General features: G+C 36.5%; 1 protein-coding gene across 7 annotated transcripts in view; it reads left to right on the forward strand.

Moving 5' to 3' along the window:
• Positions 1-601: 601 nt before the first annotated feature.
• Positions 602-16247, forward strand: part of Alk (Anaplastic lymphoma kinase) — a 46077-nt gene continuing 30431 nt past the window's right edge. For 3 of the 7 annotated variants that reach the window (XM_076320403.1, XM_076320407.1, XM_076320401.1), the window contains exons 1-2: positions 602-1462; positions 5084-5296. Coding sequence is in view for 1 of the 7 variants with exons in the window: in XM_076320407.1 (XP_076176522.1) it covers positions 5260-5296 (37 nt within the window). In the remaining 6 variants the exon portion in view is untranslated. Of the gene's footprint in view, positions 1463-3101; positions 3209-5083; positions 5297-16247 lie in introns of those variants that run through there. The other 4 variants (XM_076320405.1, XM_076320404.1, XM_076320406.1 and 1 more) reach the window with 2 other exon arrangements.

Genomic DNA, 16247 nt, shown 5'->3' on the forward strand with positions numbered 1-16247 from the left:
ATGGTACCGGCCCCAATCAGAACCCAAAGCCTCGAGCGTGCCAGGACACGGTAAGATTCGATTCAGCTGGAAATCCAGGAGCGAATCCCAGGGACCGCTTTCGGCGCGCGTGGCCCGCTCCGGTGGAAAAAAAAAAAAAAAAAAAAAAGGAGGCGCAGACGTGAGTTTAACTCTCGACAGAAGGGCGGAGTCCCTGCCCTTCGTCAATAAGAGCACGCTCCCTCGTGTCCCTTTATTTCGTCTTTTCGTTCCCCGCGTTCGACGCGGTATCCTCTCTACCACCCTTCATCCTCATCTGCGTTCATCTCCCGTGCTCTCTTCTCGATCTTTCCCCCTCTCCCCTCCCACGCGTATAATCAGTCGCTACCCTTCTCCGTTCTCTTTCCTTCCTATCGCCTCGTCTTCGTTTCTTCTCCAGCTAAATCACAAACATCCACCCTCTCCGTTACTCTCGGACGCGAAGCTCGTCTCGCTCTCTTCCTATCCGTCTCCTTCTCTTTAACCCGAACCTCGTCTAACCCCCCACCCTTCTCTTCGCGAAAGGTTCGTCAATCCACCGTCTTTCTCCCGGATACGTCGCGGCGAGCGCGATCTTTTTTCGGCGGTCTCGAAATACGCAACACCCGCAACGCGTTGTCGCGTGGAACGTGGCTCCCACGGGAAACGACGCCGTACGACGTCGCAACGCTGTGCGGCACAGAGCGAACCGCTGGCGAGCCAAACGGTGCCGCGCGGAAGCGGAGAATCTCGGCGAGGCTCGAATATGCGCCCAAGGTGAATCCTGATGAACGTATCATCGATCGGTGGTTGCTGAACCGCCCGCTGTGCTCGGTCCACGCGTGTACGCGCAAAGAGACGCGCTGCTGCCAGCTGAGCCGTCGTTGCTCGCGCTACTATTGGCCACCTACCGACGAAGATATTCGCGTATCGCCCAATTTCCCGTGCGACGGTGAAACGGTTTCGTCCTCGACCGGCCCGCGATCGAGAAGGAACACGCGGACCAAGAGATCGAAAGAGAGAGAAGGATAGTCGTTACAGGGTGGCATGGGGTGGGGTGGTCCGGAGAGGGAGAGAGGTGACTTTTATCGATTGTCGCGGTGAGACGAGATACGCGCGAGACGTGCTGGATTCGAGAGCGCGAGATCTCGCGTCGGCGGCTGGAATCAATTCGCGTGGTCCACGCGCCTCAGCCAGCACGTACGAAAGCGAGATCGACGTCGGGTACGACTACGCGAAACCAGGCGATGACCGATCCACGTCCTCCCGGCTAATGGTGTTTCTGGCGACGACACGTCGTTCCCCGCGAGCGAGAAGGGTGGTACATTGTTGGGGTGACAGATGCGAGAGGTCGCGCCGGAGAAAGTATGTGATCAGTTGATGTAACGGAGTTGTACGCGTGATCCGTTGGTGCATTTAAAAGATACGCAGGACTCCTCCGTGCTACTCGGCTTCCCTTCTCGATGTAAGTACACCGTGCAAGTTCATTGCGCGTTCAATTCTTATTAGTCGATCGTGGGAGAGTACGGTTCCTCGAACGAACGAAACGGATACTTTTATTCGTCGAACGTATTGGCTGAAATCAGCTGCGCGTCGGAATTTGGAGAAATACTCGATGCGAGGAACGGAGAATATTAGAACTTTTTAACGTTACTACGCGCCGTGATTGACACTCGTTCAACGCGTTCGAGCGTCTGGAAAGTGCCAAGAGAAAGGTTTATCGCACGATCGGGGTAATTAAGTCGAAACGACGAAAACGGTAAATATCGTCCGTGGTATGGTTTATCAAAACTCGATATGTCGTCGAGCCGATGCCGAATCGCGGTTCGACCTATTTCGGTGCCGGAGAAAGGACGACATCGCCGAAACGAGAAGCGTGAGGTAAAAGTAGTCGATTGACTCGCCGTAAATCACTTCCTGTAGGCTTATTCCGAGATCATCCGTGATGACAGTCAGCGGTGTAGAACGGTGTCTGACAGCGTGATAACAACGAAGAGTGTACGGAAGTTCGTGTTGTGCAGAGTACGCGATAACGCAGTTACGAAGAAGAATGTCGAACTCTGTAATTAACTTTATCGATCTTTTTAACGAAATGCACGGAAAAACGATAGAATATTCTCCTTCGCTTATTTTCTGGAAGTCGGAAGTTTTAACGTTCGTTCTTTCGTGTTTTCGTATATCGCAACCAATGCACATTAAAACAATAACAAATATATGTATGTGTTTAGTTTCGAAACGGTAACATTTTAGATGAAAACGTTCAACATTTTTAGCATATTTTTAACTCGTAAACGATACTTTGGCTAGTTCGATCGTTTTTCGATTCTTTTTCACGATCGTAATTGAAGGTTATACAATTGTCGAGAGATTGTCAGAAAATTTTATAAAAGTATTCAACCCCTTCGATGTGAATATTTTCCTCTCGAGGAGACGTTTCGGTTAACTCGACACTTTTTGGATTTTTTTCAACGATTGTAATTAAAGATCGTATAATCGTCGGAAATGCGTAGTTTCGAGAGATTGTAATAATGTCTCGATGCGACGTACTAATTACGCCTGATCCACATTGCGATTTCTTGCGAGCTGGCGCAGGTAACGGCATCCTACTTGAAAACGATCATTGCTTCGTTATACGGTTCGTTCGTGCACGTGCTAGATAAGACGAACATCTCTCGAGTTAACGATTCAAACCGGTGTCTCTGAAAATTAGAAACATCCATTTCGATGAAGTTTCCAAAATTGTCGAAATTGAAGGTTATCTTTTGATTTCGAGGCAACATTTTATTCGGAAAATGTACTTGTACTTCGGGAATACGATTGTACGATACATTTGATCGGTCGGGATTGATGCTCGAAAATAAAAACATCGTCGATACCGACAGGTAACGAAACCGTTACCGATCGCGATCGATCGATCGGTTTAATTGGCAAAGCACAGCTGTCCGTCGAGTACTTAGCATTCCTGGGGATCAAGTACCATCGAGTGGGAACAACAGAGACTGAGAGGAAGAACTCTCGTTGGTCGTCACTTGGAAACGTCGGGCAACAGATCGCGCCGACGCGAGTGTACAAACTCGAAACGTAACCTTTAAATTCTCCTCGAGCCTCGGGCGTCGTTAACATCTCGTTGCCTTCGTGTTTTACATTATCGAAGTAAAGTATAGTAATCGCTGCATTCGAGGGACAATATCGGGAATTGCCAGTTCGCAAGGTAGCCAGAGATTTTTATTTCAAGCCGAGAACGAACCTCGCGTGTTATTGTCTAATGAGGAAAACGAACGAGATACAACGAGAGTGAGCGAGACAAAGTAACAACGAGCGAGTCTAGCATTACATGTGCTCGGTGATCGAAGCTTCGAAACGATGTTGTACCAGTATCTGCTTTCGAGACGTTAATGAGAAATAAAATTTGTTATAATTGTTAGGAATCTAGCTTGCGGTATGACATTCATCGACGAACGATGTAATTGTGACAAGCCATTGATTTTTGTTCAACCTTTCCAATCGTGTGCTTGTGGTTATCTTCGACATTACAAATTCAAAATGATCTTTGATAATACGAAAAAAAAAATTTATATATGTATATTGTATATTTTTACATTACTTTGCGTGTTACTTATTTCTAAGTAATTTTTATTTTTGATTTACATTTGTACATTTTGACTTGTTATATATCGCGAAAATCGAAATGTACAAGTGTAAATTAAGAATAAAAATTTCTTGTAAAGCAATAAAACGGAAAGTAATGTAAAAATAAGACGTGTCATGAGTATTGAGCAAAGTAGTTGTATTCAATACGAGACAAGTCTATAAATAAACACGAGTAAATTTTATTTATGTAAGTTTTGATTTCAATTAGAATATGGATCGGTAAAGTTTTCTCGATGAAAATGAATCCAAATACGACTTGTTTTTAATTACACGTTGTACGGATCATTTTTAAAAAAACATTCAACTACAATTAAAACTAATTCGAAAAGCACCGTGTTTGGACTTGTTTTTATCGGGAGAGTCACGCCAATCCATTGAAGATGTAAAAGTCTCTCGGACGTATAAAGTACAATTATTAAATTAAATTCTATTAGGTTCTTCGAAAAGTCATTTCGTTTTTTTTTTTTTTTTTTTTTTTTTTTTGAGAAAATGAAACACGATTTTTTAGAGTGTATAAACATTTTATTAAATTATACATTATCCATTTTGGAAAACGAAATGACTTTCCGAACAACCCAATATTTATCGCTTTCTTACGGTTTACGATCTTTAAGTTACACTTCGTACGAATTGGGACAAATATAAAAAATCTTATTAAATATAAAATTCTTACATATTGTATATATGTATATTATATCAATATACATATATACAATAAACGTGGACCAAGTCTTCGATGACTCGTTCGTACAAAATAAACGCGAGCACCGAATAATTTCGTCGGTTTCGAGTCCGGTTTCAATAAACGATCCCTCTGAAACGTAAATTACCGCGCGACGTACCAAAAATTCCTCGCGAATGCATAATTCGTGAATCGTTCGAACGTACCCTACGGAGACTACCGATGTCGTCTATTCGATACACGCGGGACCCGACTGAATTCAACAGAATCCCGGCACCGCGCGCACGCGAGATAAAAAGGAAGACAAGAGTAACGAGTATCGTTCAGATCGTGCTGAATCGCGTCGAGAGAGCACTTAATTCGCACTCGTCAAGCGATCGCTTCAATATTCCGGAAAAGAGTGAGACAGCGTTATAGAGGGAAAAATGACGGGGGACAGAGAAACACGGAGGCGGTTAAAGAGTACCGAGGGTTATAGGGAACTAGAGAAGGGACGAAGAGGAGCGAACGGCGAGGGGGGGTGGGAGGTGGGGCGGGCGGAGCGAAGCGACGAATAACAGGGTAGAGTGGGAAAAAAAAAACGAGTTCCTCGATTGCCGTTAACGACAGACAAGAGATTATCCAGTTGAGAGTACGAGATCCTATAACGCGATGCAGCGTGCCCCGTGTTTCGTCGTTTGCGAGCGCCCTGTCGTCCTCGAACTTCCGAAGCTCGTCGACGCGCTTCTCATTAAGCACTTTCGTTTCGTACAGGTAACGGAAACACGGGGGATCGAATCGATCGGCGACGTGCAACACACCGGCGTACACCGATAATCGCCGGTATCGTTCCAACGAGAGAATGAGAGACTGAAAGGGAGGAAGTGTCGGTGCATCCGAGTCGTTCGAGGAGCTGCTAATGCAACGGAACGGATGAACAACCGGGAACTATGCCGGTGCATTGTACAACACCGTATTCGGTCGAAGGTAAGGAAAATTTTCTCTCTCTCTGTGTGCACGCGATTCTTTGACTCTTCGAGGTCATTGTCAGTTGAGAAATGTCTCAATTATGTTAACTCAACGTACACCTTTTGGGGTACAGTGAGTTAAGAATTGTCCCATCTTTTTAACGCTAGAACTACCGTCAGATTTCAAAATGACTGGTTCCAACTGCTTTTATAATGAAAATTACTTTAAATTTCATATCTTCTTTTCCGATCATTTTTCTAGTTATGACTTTTCTATTCTACACACGTGATCAATTTTATCAATTCTAATAGGGAATATTAGATCTCGTTGTATCTAAAAAAGAAAAACAATCACCGAGGAAAATGAGAAATTTATCAAATTGATCACGTATGTAGAATAGAAAAGTCGTAACGTCTTTGGAAAACATGCTATGGAATTTAAAGTAATTTTCATTATAAAAGCAGTTGGAATCGTTTTTGATCGAAGGTAAGAATGATCTGGTCTCTATATATGCACGCGATGCTTTGACTCTTCGAGGTCATTGTTAGTTAAGAAATGTCTCAATTATGTTAACTCAACGTGCGCCTTCTTTTGGGGTACAGTGAGTTAAGAATCGTCCCACCTTTTTAACACTAAAAGTACCGTCAGATTTCGAAATATTAAGATATATATCTCATATGTATCTAAAAAAGAAAAACTTTCACCGAGGAAGAAGAAGAATTTATAAAATTGATCACGTGTGTAGAATAGAAAAGTCATAACTAGAAAAATCACCGGAAAACATGCTAGGAAATTTAAAGTAATTTTCATTGCGAAAGCAGTTGGAACCAGTCATTTTGACCGGTTGGTAAATCTAGTGTCAATACACCGACGTGCACGGTGTGATATTTAGCAACCCGCCATGAAAATTTAAAATAACTCCATACAAATTTCCCAGTGAGGCTGTTAATATTCCATCTCATAATTAAATATCTAATTCATCTGTCTTTTTTTTTAGTTTTAGTTATTTCGTATCGTTTCACACATTTAGCGTGCCTCGAAAAGTTAACACATTAATGAACTAATGCTCTCCAGGGTACGTGACCTTGGGCCCTGCACATTATTCGAAATAATAAACGCGCGAATACTTTGGGAATGGTATTATTGTAAGTTTTTTTTTTACATAAAATATTATGCATTTTATAAAAAATTCTTGAACTTTTTACCGAAAGGTCATCCCGTTAATGGTCATGGCTGGTGTCGCTACAGATTTCGCGCGAGTCCAAGATACAAAAGTTAATTACAAACGTCGCGCAATGACGTTGCTGTGTAACCGATCGGTTCACAACTTCGCGCGTATTTGTCTTGGAAACTTTTAGCGGAAACCAGGAAAAACAGATTATTTTTAGTTAATCATCGATGCAGTTCGCTTCGTTACGCTCCGTATTATAGGCACGCTCTGAATACCATTGCTGAAGAAAACTCGATTTTCTTATTAATGTATTCAGACACTGCGTGGATATTTCTGTTGAGTTTTTTTCTTCTTTTTTTTTATTATGGAAATGGTACCAGCTGCACTCGCTGTAAGATGTAAAAACAATATTGGATGAAAAGATTATTTATTCCTCGAGGGCAATTGTTAGAGTACCGTTGCAACGTAATTGAGTCAACATTGAGAGTAATGTCTTTTGAAATATTCCCCGGAGTCTTAGAAACACGGTAGTACTAACGCGTTGAACGAAAAAATCATTCTTGAAAAATTTGAAAATTCTCAAGGTGCTGTATATTAGTACAAGAAGGAAACAGTTTAGTATTTTGGGCAAAAAATGGAGCGTTCTTTGTATTTTAAACCGAAATAAAAATTAGTAGACACGTGTATACCTTGTGTGATGTAGTTTAGCGCGGTGTATATTGTTTTCCCGGAACAAGTTTTTGTTCTTGTTTTTCTATAGGTTTGTCGCTCAAATGTTCCATAGAGTCGTTAATTTTTCGAATTTTGCAATAAAACATAGATGATACGTTCTCGAGAATATTTATTTTTAAAAATATACAAAGAAAGAAGAATCGACCTTTTTGTCAGAGATCAAAAATTCTGTTCTCGTTAAATAATTGTTTACAACGCGAAACAGATGGTAATCTCTTCCGACAATATCTGGAAAGAACGAAGTACGAGGGAGAACTACCCAATTAAACTTTTTATATTTCCAGAGTGTTGTTTGCACAGTATGATAACGTTCATTATCACGGTTAAGTAAAACTTCTTTCGGTTGGTTGACGTCGACCGTTTTTTTACTAACTCAGCGTTCAATGTTTCACGTTGTCCGCAATGGAATTGTGCAATTAAATTCCTTACGTTGGGAATTACTGCTCCAAATTATTGTCTCCGCTCTTGCATCTTTTGAATCATTCCTGATGTTAATAACTTTAACATTACAAACGTTGTTAATTATCTTTCGTCGCAGTTCTAGTATTTCCATTGTTTGCAAACGAAATACACATATAAAATCTTTCGTTCGTATTTATAATCAACAGTGTCCATCTTTTATTGGTTTTAGTTCACGTACGATTTAAACATACGTTGAGAATAAAATAGCAAAACTGAAAAAATAAAAAAAAGTATTAAGAAAATTAGGATTGAAGAATAAAAACGTTCGACACGAAATCAACGTGACATTGATATGTATATAATAAATATGCGCGTAAACTTATGGGCTGATTTGATACAACATATAGTACGATATAAAAATCTATTTCGAAAAGTTTATATTCTTCGTTGTTTATTGATTGGTAATAATTGCTTAAATACTTTAACGAAATTGCAGAAAAATAATAGACGTTGATAATATTTATAATATCTTATTGTCGTTGACTCCGAAAAATCGATCATTCTAGATTGTTCGACGTTCAATTGTTATTAAATATGCTATCGATTCGTACGGCATTTTATAATTCTCGACCAAAAATTGGACGATTTTTGGGACTTTTTGCGGAGAAAATTTTAATTTTTACAGATTTCAAATTTTCTGTATACACATATTTAATTATATTGCACCAAGCCACAGGAACGTTCTCAAGTGTCTAAAAAAAATTGTTTTTACACTTGAGACGACAAATCTTGTCTCGAACATCGAAGTAAAAATAAAATAGAATCTTAATCCGTGCAAGTGTGATCATTGTCTGAATTAAAAGAAATAAAAAAAGCTAGAAAATTGATAAGGTGGCATTCTAAGAGAAATTTAATTTTTGGATCTTTTGTGACTTTTTCCAATGATAAAGAAAACTCTTCACAAATGTAGAATTTATTTTAATAGGAGCGATAAAGGGACATTTACTTTACATTCGTCTACGAATAAAGTATCACGCGAACGAGCTTGGTAAATGTTTCGAAAGTTTGTCCTTGATGTTTGTTGTCTACTATTAGAAAAATAGAAAAAATTCGGTTGAAAGCCCTACAACTTCGTCAATTTTTCGAGTTCCACTAGAATATAAATTTACCGTTTAACGATTATGTTTCTCATACTTCGAACTTTAAGAGAGTCCGAGAAAAAAGAATTCTTTTGTTTTACTTCAGAACTGGAAAACAAATTCGTTAATAAATAACGCATTACACAGATTGTATTATGACCGAATGTAGCGTGCTGTTAAGTCTTCGAACCGAGAGTTCGGTTCGAGAGTGACTAAAAGATCGATAGAAATACCCTGAATAATTTGTTCACGGCGTCCATTGTTATAGCAACCTATTCTCTTATCTACGTCTTTCGTGACTGTTACGCCGACAATTTTTTAATCTCTCCGAGTTCTCTCTCGCGCTGCGAAATCCGATTTAATGGAGCAACGATTGTTTGCAAATTGGGATTCAACCTATCCTTGTTTAATACTAAAAAAAACCTACATTCGCGAAATTGAGTAATTGCAATTTTTCAACATTACATAGACACGTTCGTACAAAATATCTTCCAGCATCTATACTTACACAAATGTATCGAATATCGAAATGGAAGGAAAGTTGTTTGCGTAATTTATTCTTTTTCAGTCACGTATACTAACATTTTTTTTTTTAAATTTACATGTGTTTTAAAGTTTGTTTGCAATTCAAATTATTTAGCCAAGAGTAAAACTTAATCGAATTAAATTTAGTAACAATTTTCAAACGATGTTTCATTCCAGAACGTGATCTGAACCGAATGCAATTGGAACTTCGTTCAAAATTTTTTTTAAATACGTTACTACATTTTTAACACGTTATTACAGTAATCCTATTTAACAATAGAACTACCAAAGGAGTTAATTTGACTTGTTTCGAACTTCTTTTTAAAATTACTCGACTATTAACAGTATCTTTTCCTACAATATTCATGGACTATTATCAAAATAGACAACTAATTGTGCTTGTAAATTAACTTGTCCTTTTCCCACCGAATTTCGCAGATACGTATTTGGTCTGATACAAATGGTAATAGGTTCACTGTCGGTAGTTCTGTTAATACAGTCACATAAATGTTAATACAGTCCATGTTTGTATAGGTGTACGAATAAAGTATATTACATGGATCAACTATATATTCCGAATAATGTCTATAGTTCATATTTAATTTATTCGCACGGACATTAAATAAAAAATCATCGTTATCACGTATCTGCAGGTGTATTTAATCACTTGTTATACATGTATCTACATACCTACACGTATGATTATTATTTTCAAGAAATTAATAATACATGTAATTTTATTCTTTTCGTGGACACGAATATTTGATATAGGAACATAAGTAAATTCAAAGACGCGATTACATCCTTTCGTCGAATAAAAATAAATTTTCGACGAATTAAATTTAATTTTAGGGTTTCACTAATCGTTTCAACCGGGCCCATTAGGTTCGGTACTAAATCATTCAATACGATCGATTATTAAATATTATCAAATTTTATTTACAACACACAACGTACAAGGTGGAGCATTTAAATAGAAATATTTAAATATCTCCGTTATTTGTGATTTTATAAAAAACTCATCGTAACAAAATTATACCGTTTGAAGGGGCACGTGTAAGAGTAGCATTATTCTTCTTCGAAGGTCATTTTTTATGAATATTTAAGGTCATCGATATTTTCTTCAATATCCTTGTAGAGCATAAAAAAAGAAACAAATCCTACGGTCTAATGAACCATACAGTTTCGATCATTCGATCTCGAGATATTTTCATTTCATTCACGCGATTTGAAGTTACGTGTGTTAAAAACGATGGTCGTTTGGGTTTAGAATTAAATTTCTTTATGAACGATTTTTCAGCATTTTCTCACTCGTGTGACCCGATCGAAGCGCATACCGTAATAATTCTTTGTCTCGTATCCATCGGTGTTGTAGATTTGTTAAGATAATACCACTTTCTCGCTCTAGTTGTCACGTACTTGTACGCGGATCGTAAGACACTGACTGCACTTAAAACATTAACTGCATTTCGCTTCACGCGTTACGGTTCTTCGCCTGTTGCGTTTTGTAGTGTGCATTCTGCTGCTTTGCTTAAACTGTTTTATTATGATAGAGAATGCGTGTAACGAGGAGCAAATACGAGATGAAAATCTACCACTGTATAGACTCACCGCTCGCCTTGATTATTGTTTGCTGTTTCACCATAAATGAAAGTCATATTAATTTCCTCCTACCGTATATAACGCATTTTCACGATACTTGAGTCTCGACTGACATACGAATAGTGAAAAAGGAACATTTTCATTTTTAGACGATCATTTCGATGAACAGTCTCAATTACGATAATCATAAGGTAAATAAACCTTTTAATACAAATTCATCGAGTAGTAACTATTTGATAACATTACGACATATTAATGGATAATTGGAACAGTATGGTTTATAAGATTATTGGATTTGTTTCTTATGCTTTGGAACGATATTGAAAAAGATATCGATCATTTTAAATTTTCGTAAAAATAGAACTTTGGGAAAAGATTAATGTTATTATTACCCTTTCAAAGGGTTCTTTTCTAGAAAAAAGTTTCAGTTTTTTCATAGAACCATAAACAACGAAGGTATGCTTGGCAACGATATTGAAAAAGATATCGATGATTTTAAATTTTCGTCAAAAAAGAACTTTGGGAAAAGATTAATTTTATTATTACACGTGCACTTTCAAAGGGTTCTTTCCTAGAAAAAAATTTCAGTCTTTTCATAGAACCGTGAACAACGAAGATATGCTTTGCAATGATATTGAAAAAGATATCGATGATTTTAAATTTTCGTCAAAAAAGAACCTTGGAAAAGGATTAATTTTATTATTACCCTTCCAAAGGGTTCTTTTCTAGAAAAAAGTTTCAGTCTTTTCATAGAACCGTGAACAACGAAGATATTTAAGTGTTATCGTTTAAATGTGTCCATAATTTTCGAATTGTTGCATATTACGATGAAACCAAACGTGTCGAAAGATTCGCGAAAAAGAATCGGAGGAAGAGGAATTGATGGACGCGTTTTCAACGATCGGTGTCACTGAATCGTCGCGATTCCCTAGAAATTACGAGTATACATTCGATGAATTTCGATCAATGCTTGCGACAATAACCATCGCTGCTGGGTATGTTTCTCACTTAACGAGAAAAAATTGAACAGTGGGAGTCGATATGTTCAAATCACAGAGCACGACTATTCCAGAGTTTCTGTTGTTTATGGCACTTCCCCGATAACGAGAAATAAATTTATCCATATTGTCGCATGCGAGAGGAATATTAGACGAAATTGCAATATTATGAAGACTCATACGGGCGTAATACACTGGCCACATGGTAGAAAACATGAATTTTACTTCTTCTTAAATTTATTATTTATGATTTATCGTTTGTAGAAATTATAATTTATTATTTATAGATAATAATGCGTAGACGGAGTAAATGCTAGTAGTTCAGTCTGTGAGATTTATAAGTACATAATTTTATTCTTTTTAAAACTTGAAAACAATCTCTAATCATATGCTAGATAGGTATATAGTTTTATATTTTTTAAAGCTTGGAAACAATCTCTAATCATATACTCGATAAGTATATAGTTTTATATTTTTTAAAGCTTGGAAACAATCTCTAATCATATACTCAATAAATATATAGCTTTATATTTTTTAAAACTTGGAAACAATCTCTAATCATATATTCGATAAGTATATAGCTTTATATTTTTTAAAGCTTGGAAACAATCTCTAATCATATACTCGATAAGTATATAGTTTTATATTTTTTAAAGCTTGGAAACAATCTCTAATCATATACTCGATAAGTATATAGTTTTATATTTTTTAAAGCTTGGAAACAATCTCTAATCATATACTCAATAAATATATAGCTTTATATTTTTTAAAACTTGGAAACAATCTCTAATCATATATTCGATAAGTATATAGTTTTATACTTTTTAAAGCTTGGAAACAATCTCTAATCATATACTCAATAAATATATAGCTTTATATTTTTTAAAACTTGGAAACAATCTCTAATCATATACTCAATAAATATATAGCTTTATATTTTTTAAAACTTGGAAACAATCTCTAATCATATACTCGATAAGTATATATAGCTTTATATTTTTTAAAGCTTGGAAACAATCTCTAATCATATACTCGATAAGTGTATAGTTTTATATTTTTTAAAGTTTGGAAGCAATTAGTTGAAGTTTATGAAAAATTGTTCGCGACATTTTGAAAATGAAAGAAACAAAGGAAGTTTACTCTTATTCAGGAGTAAGATTAAAATGAAACTTGGATGCATTGCGCCCTTGGTGTTACGAGAGACGTCTTCGTTATTACCGGCACACAGGAAATTATGAAATATCGGTGAATCAGTTATTCCATTTCCGCCAATCATCGCTTCGTTTCATCATCCGGCTCACCCTCTCGATTCTGCAAGCAGCCTCTGTATCTCGTATAGGTTTGCTGACGATGCAGCGACAAATATTTCTCCTATATCTTAGATGTAATATTGTAATGTACGAAATGCGATCGTTAAGTGTTTTCGACAAATGGTATTAATTATACGGGCCTCTTGATATTTCCACAGTATTGTTTCCTCGTATAAAATATCGATTTGTTTTCATTTTATCGCGCAAAATATTTGAAAACGACATCTCCAATTTGTAACACTTTAATTAAATCCACAACGATCAGTCTGCTCAAGCACTTTGTTAAACGTTTTCAATTTGTAATTTGGATCCTTTGCAAAAATTGACGCGGTATTTATTAATCTACAAGGTTGAATCTAAAAGTTGAATATTCATGTATTATTTCAGCAGCACGAGTATTACATTTCTATTTGTGTAATTAAGAGTAGTGTATATCAAAATTATAATTTCTCTTCTTCTCTATGTTTTTCAAAATATTTGAACTTTTTTAGTTAATTTTATATATATACGGATTGTGGGTTCATCGGAGCAATAAATTATCAGCCTTTTCAATTATACTAGCGATACTTTATTACCAAGAAGATACATATATCTTTTTTCTGTGAGCTTTCTAGAACGATTAATCGTCTTTTACGCGTAGAAGATTAGTGTTATAATGTGTCTCGGATAATTAGACTTATCTCGAGAATAATAACCAAACATTTTGGTGCTCGGTCCTAGGAACCAATTCTAAGAGTCAATCATTATCAAAAAAAGGAGTTTCAAGTAAAGATTCAGTTTTGATTATTAAATACTAGGTATGCGAACTTATATTACTTCAATAATATACGACAGATAAGAGTTTCACTTGTATTTTAAACAAATATTATTATAATAATTCTCTTCGTGCGAGTAAATTTTTTTTTTCAATATAATTTATCTTAAATTTGTAAATGAAGAAACAATGTTATACTCGTGTGTTCGATTAATACTTCCAAACTCGATTCTTTGAATTAGGTTCTATGATACGTATTTGCATCGGTATCTCGATTGTACACCAATAACTTTATATCATAATTTTTTCACACATAAGTCAATGTCTCTTTAAAACAAAAATGATTCAAAAATTAAGATTGATTTTTATTTAATTTTTCTTATATTTCTGGAATCATATCCCTTTGGGTAAACAAACCTGCAATCAATTTCAACAAATCGCACACTGTAGAATTAACGAATGTTACGTTAATTTCCGAAAGGTACTCGTATTAAAAACGTTTCATGAAACGTTTGGATTAATTATTTACGATTTTATGTAATTCTCTTAACTTTGAAAAAATAATTCCAGACCATCCAAATTGAGAAATGTCGAATACGGAAAGAAAAAAGAAACATCAATGATTGAAAAATTATTTTGCGAACGTGTCGCAAAAGCATAAATTTTCGTTTTTCATTTACAAAAGTATTGGCAAGGTTTCTTCCTACACGAACCCACAAAAATTCTAATTATAATTATAAGTGTAACCGGAGATCCAACGAAAGATCTATGGAAGAGCAAGTCGTGATGTTCGAGGGCTTCGTGTGCATCTCAATTAGCCTAAGCTATGAACATTTTCACCTAGTCTTGCCGTAAGTTGTGTTACAAGTATCGGCCTATTGTAAAATATGCGAAACATTATCACATTTTAACTAATCAGAATTTCTTCGCACAGTTAAACAGCAAACGAAAAATAATATTATTTTATACTACATGGCCACCTTTTACAGCGATGAAGGATTGCAAACGACGCAGCCAATTGGCTATCGCGTGCAGTCTCCACAGTTACACATTTCAGAGGCTGGTTTTAGGATGTTCTTCGAACTATCTAAATTTCAATGAGAAATTTCACACGCCATATTCTCTAACTCTGACCGCAGTTTATAATAGTTCGTAAGTGAATATGAATTTGGTCGACCACAGAGTTAGTGCTTGTTTTGCCGAGGGGTGTCCTTCGAGATGTAACACGCCTTTATTTGTATGAGAAAAGTATTCAAAATGGGGCCAAATTCTATCAAAAATATGTGGCGAGACAGATTACTCTCTGTAAAATTAAAAATAGCTTTTCCAACAAGACTTCCCTCGACCTTACGAAGCAAAAACAAGTGAAGTGTAGTTACAGGAAAATGTTTCAAAATTCATTTCAGTCGAAGATTAATTATCCGGTAAGCCGGACTTAAATTCGATTATTTACAAACCGTGGTCAGAATTGGAGAACATAGTTTCTAAGACATATAAAAATTTGAGTAGCTCGAAGAACTCCTTGGCAAAGCTTTTCGAAACATCCTTGGAGCCGATTGGCCTCGTCGTTCGTAAGCTTGTATTGCTGCTGCAAGGTGGCCATTTTGAATAATACCATCGTTTCTCTCTCGTTGGTATTTTAGCCACTTTGGCTGCGTCAAAATGGACTTTGTTCCAATATTTACATTCACATCTCCTATCTTATACAAAATCTCCTAAGTTGTCCTACCTTACTTGCACGCAATAGCTTATCCTACTTTACTTAAATATCTATCTCTGGCTTCACTCAGCTTCCTCTCTACTCTTTTCAAATATTCCGTTATTCCTGCATTCTTCTCACCATCTGTTATTTCCTCCATTCTCGTATTATTACACCTTGTCTTATTGCACTCTTCCACTAAACGTTTCAACATACCATATTTACAATCACACATTGCACACACTCCACACCTCCACACCTTGCTCCAACCACCAATTTTTATCCTCCATTTTTATTACATTTCTCCAGATACACCGTTAAACTTTCTATCCCATTATACCTTCATTTTCTCTTGTATTATTACACCTTGTCTCATTGTATTCTTCAACTAGACATTTCAACACGTTTACAATTACACATTGCAAACACTCCACACCTCCACACTTGCTCCAACCATCAATTCTTATTCTCCATTTTTATTATATTAATATACATTTATTATAACTTTCTACCCCATTATACCTTGATTTTCTCTTATAATAATCTTATTACTCCTTGTCTCATTGTATTCTTCGACTAAACGTTTCAACACGTTCACAATCACACATTGCACACACTTCAAACCTCCACACTTGCT

This window comes from Ptiloglossa arizonensis, chromosome 9 (genome assembly GCF_051014685.1).
Source record: "Ptiloglossa arizonensis isolate GNS036 chromosome 9, iyPtiAriz1_principal, whole genome shotgun sequence".
NCBI lineage: Eukaryota > Metazoa > Arthropoda > Insecta > Hymenoptera > Colletidae > Ptiloglossa > Ptiloglossa arizonensis.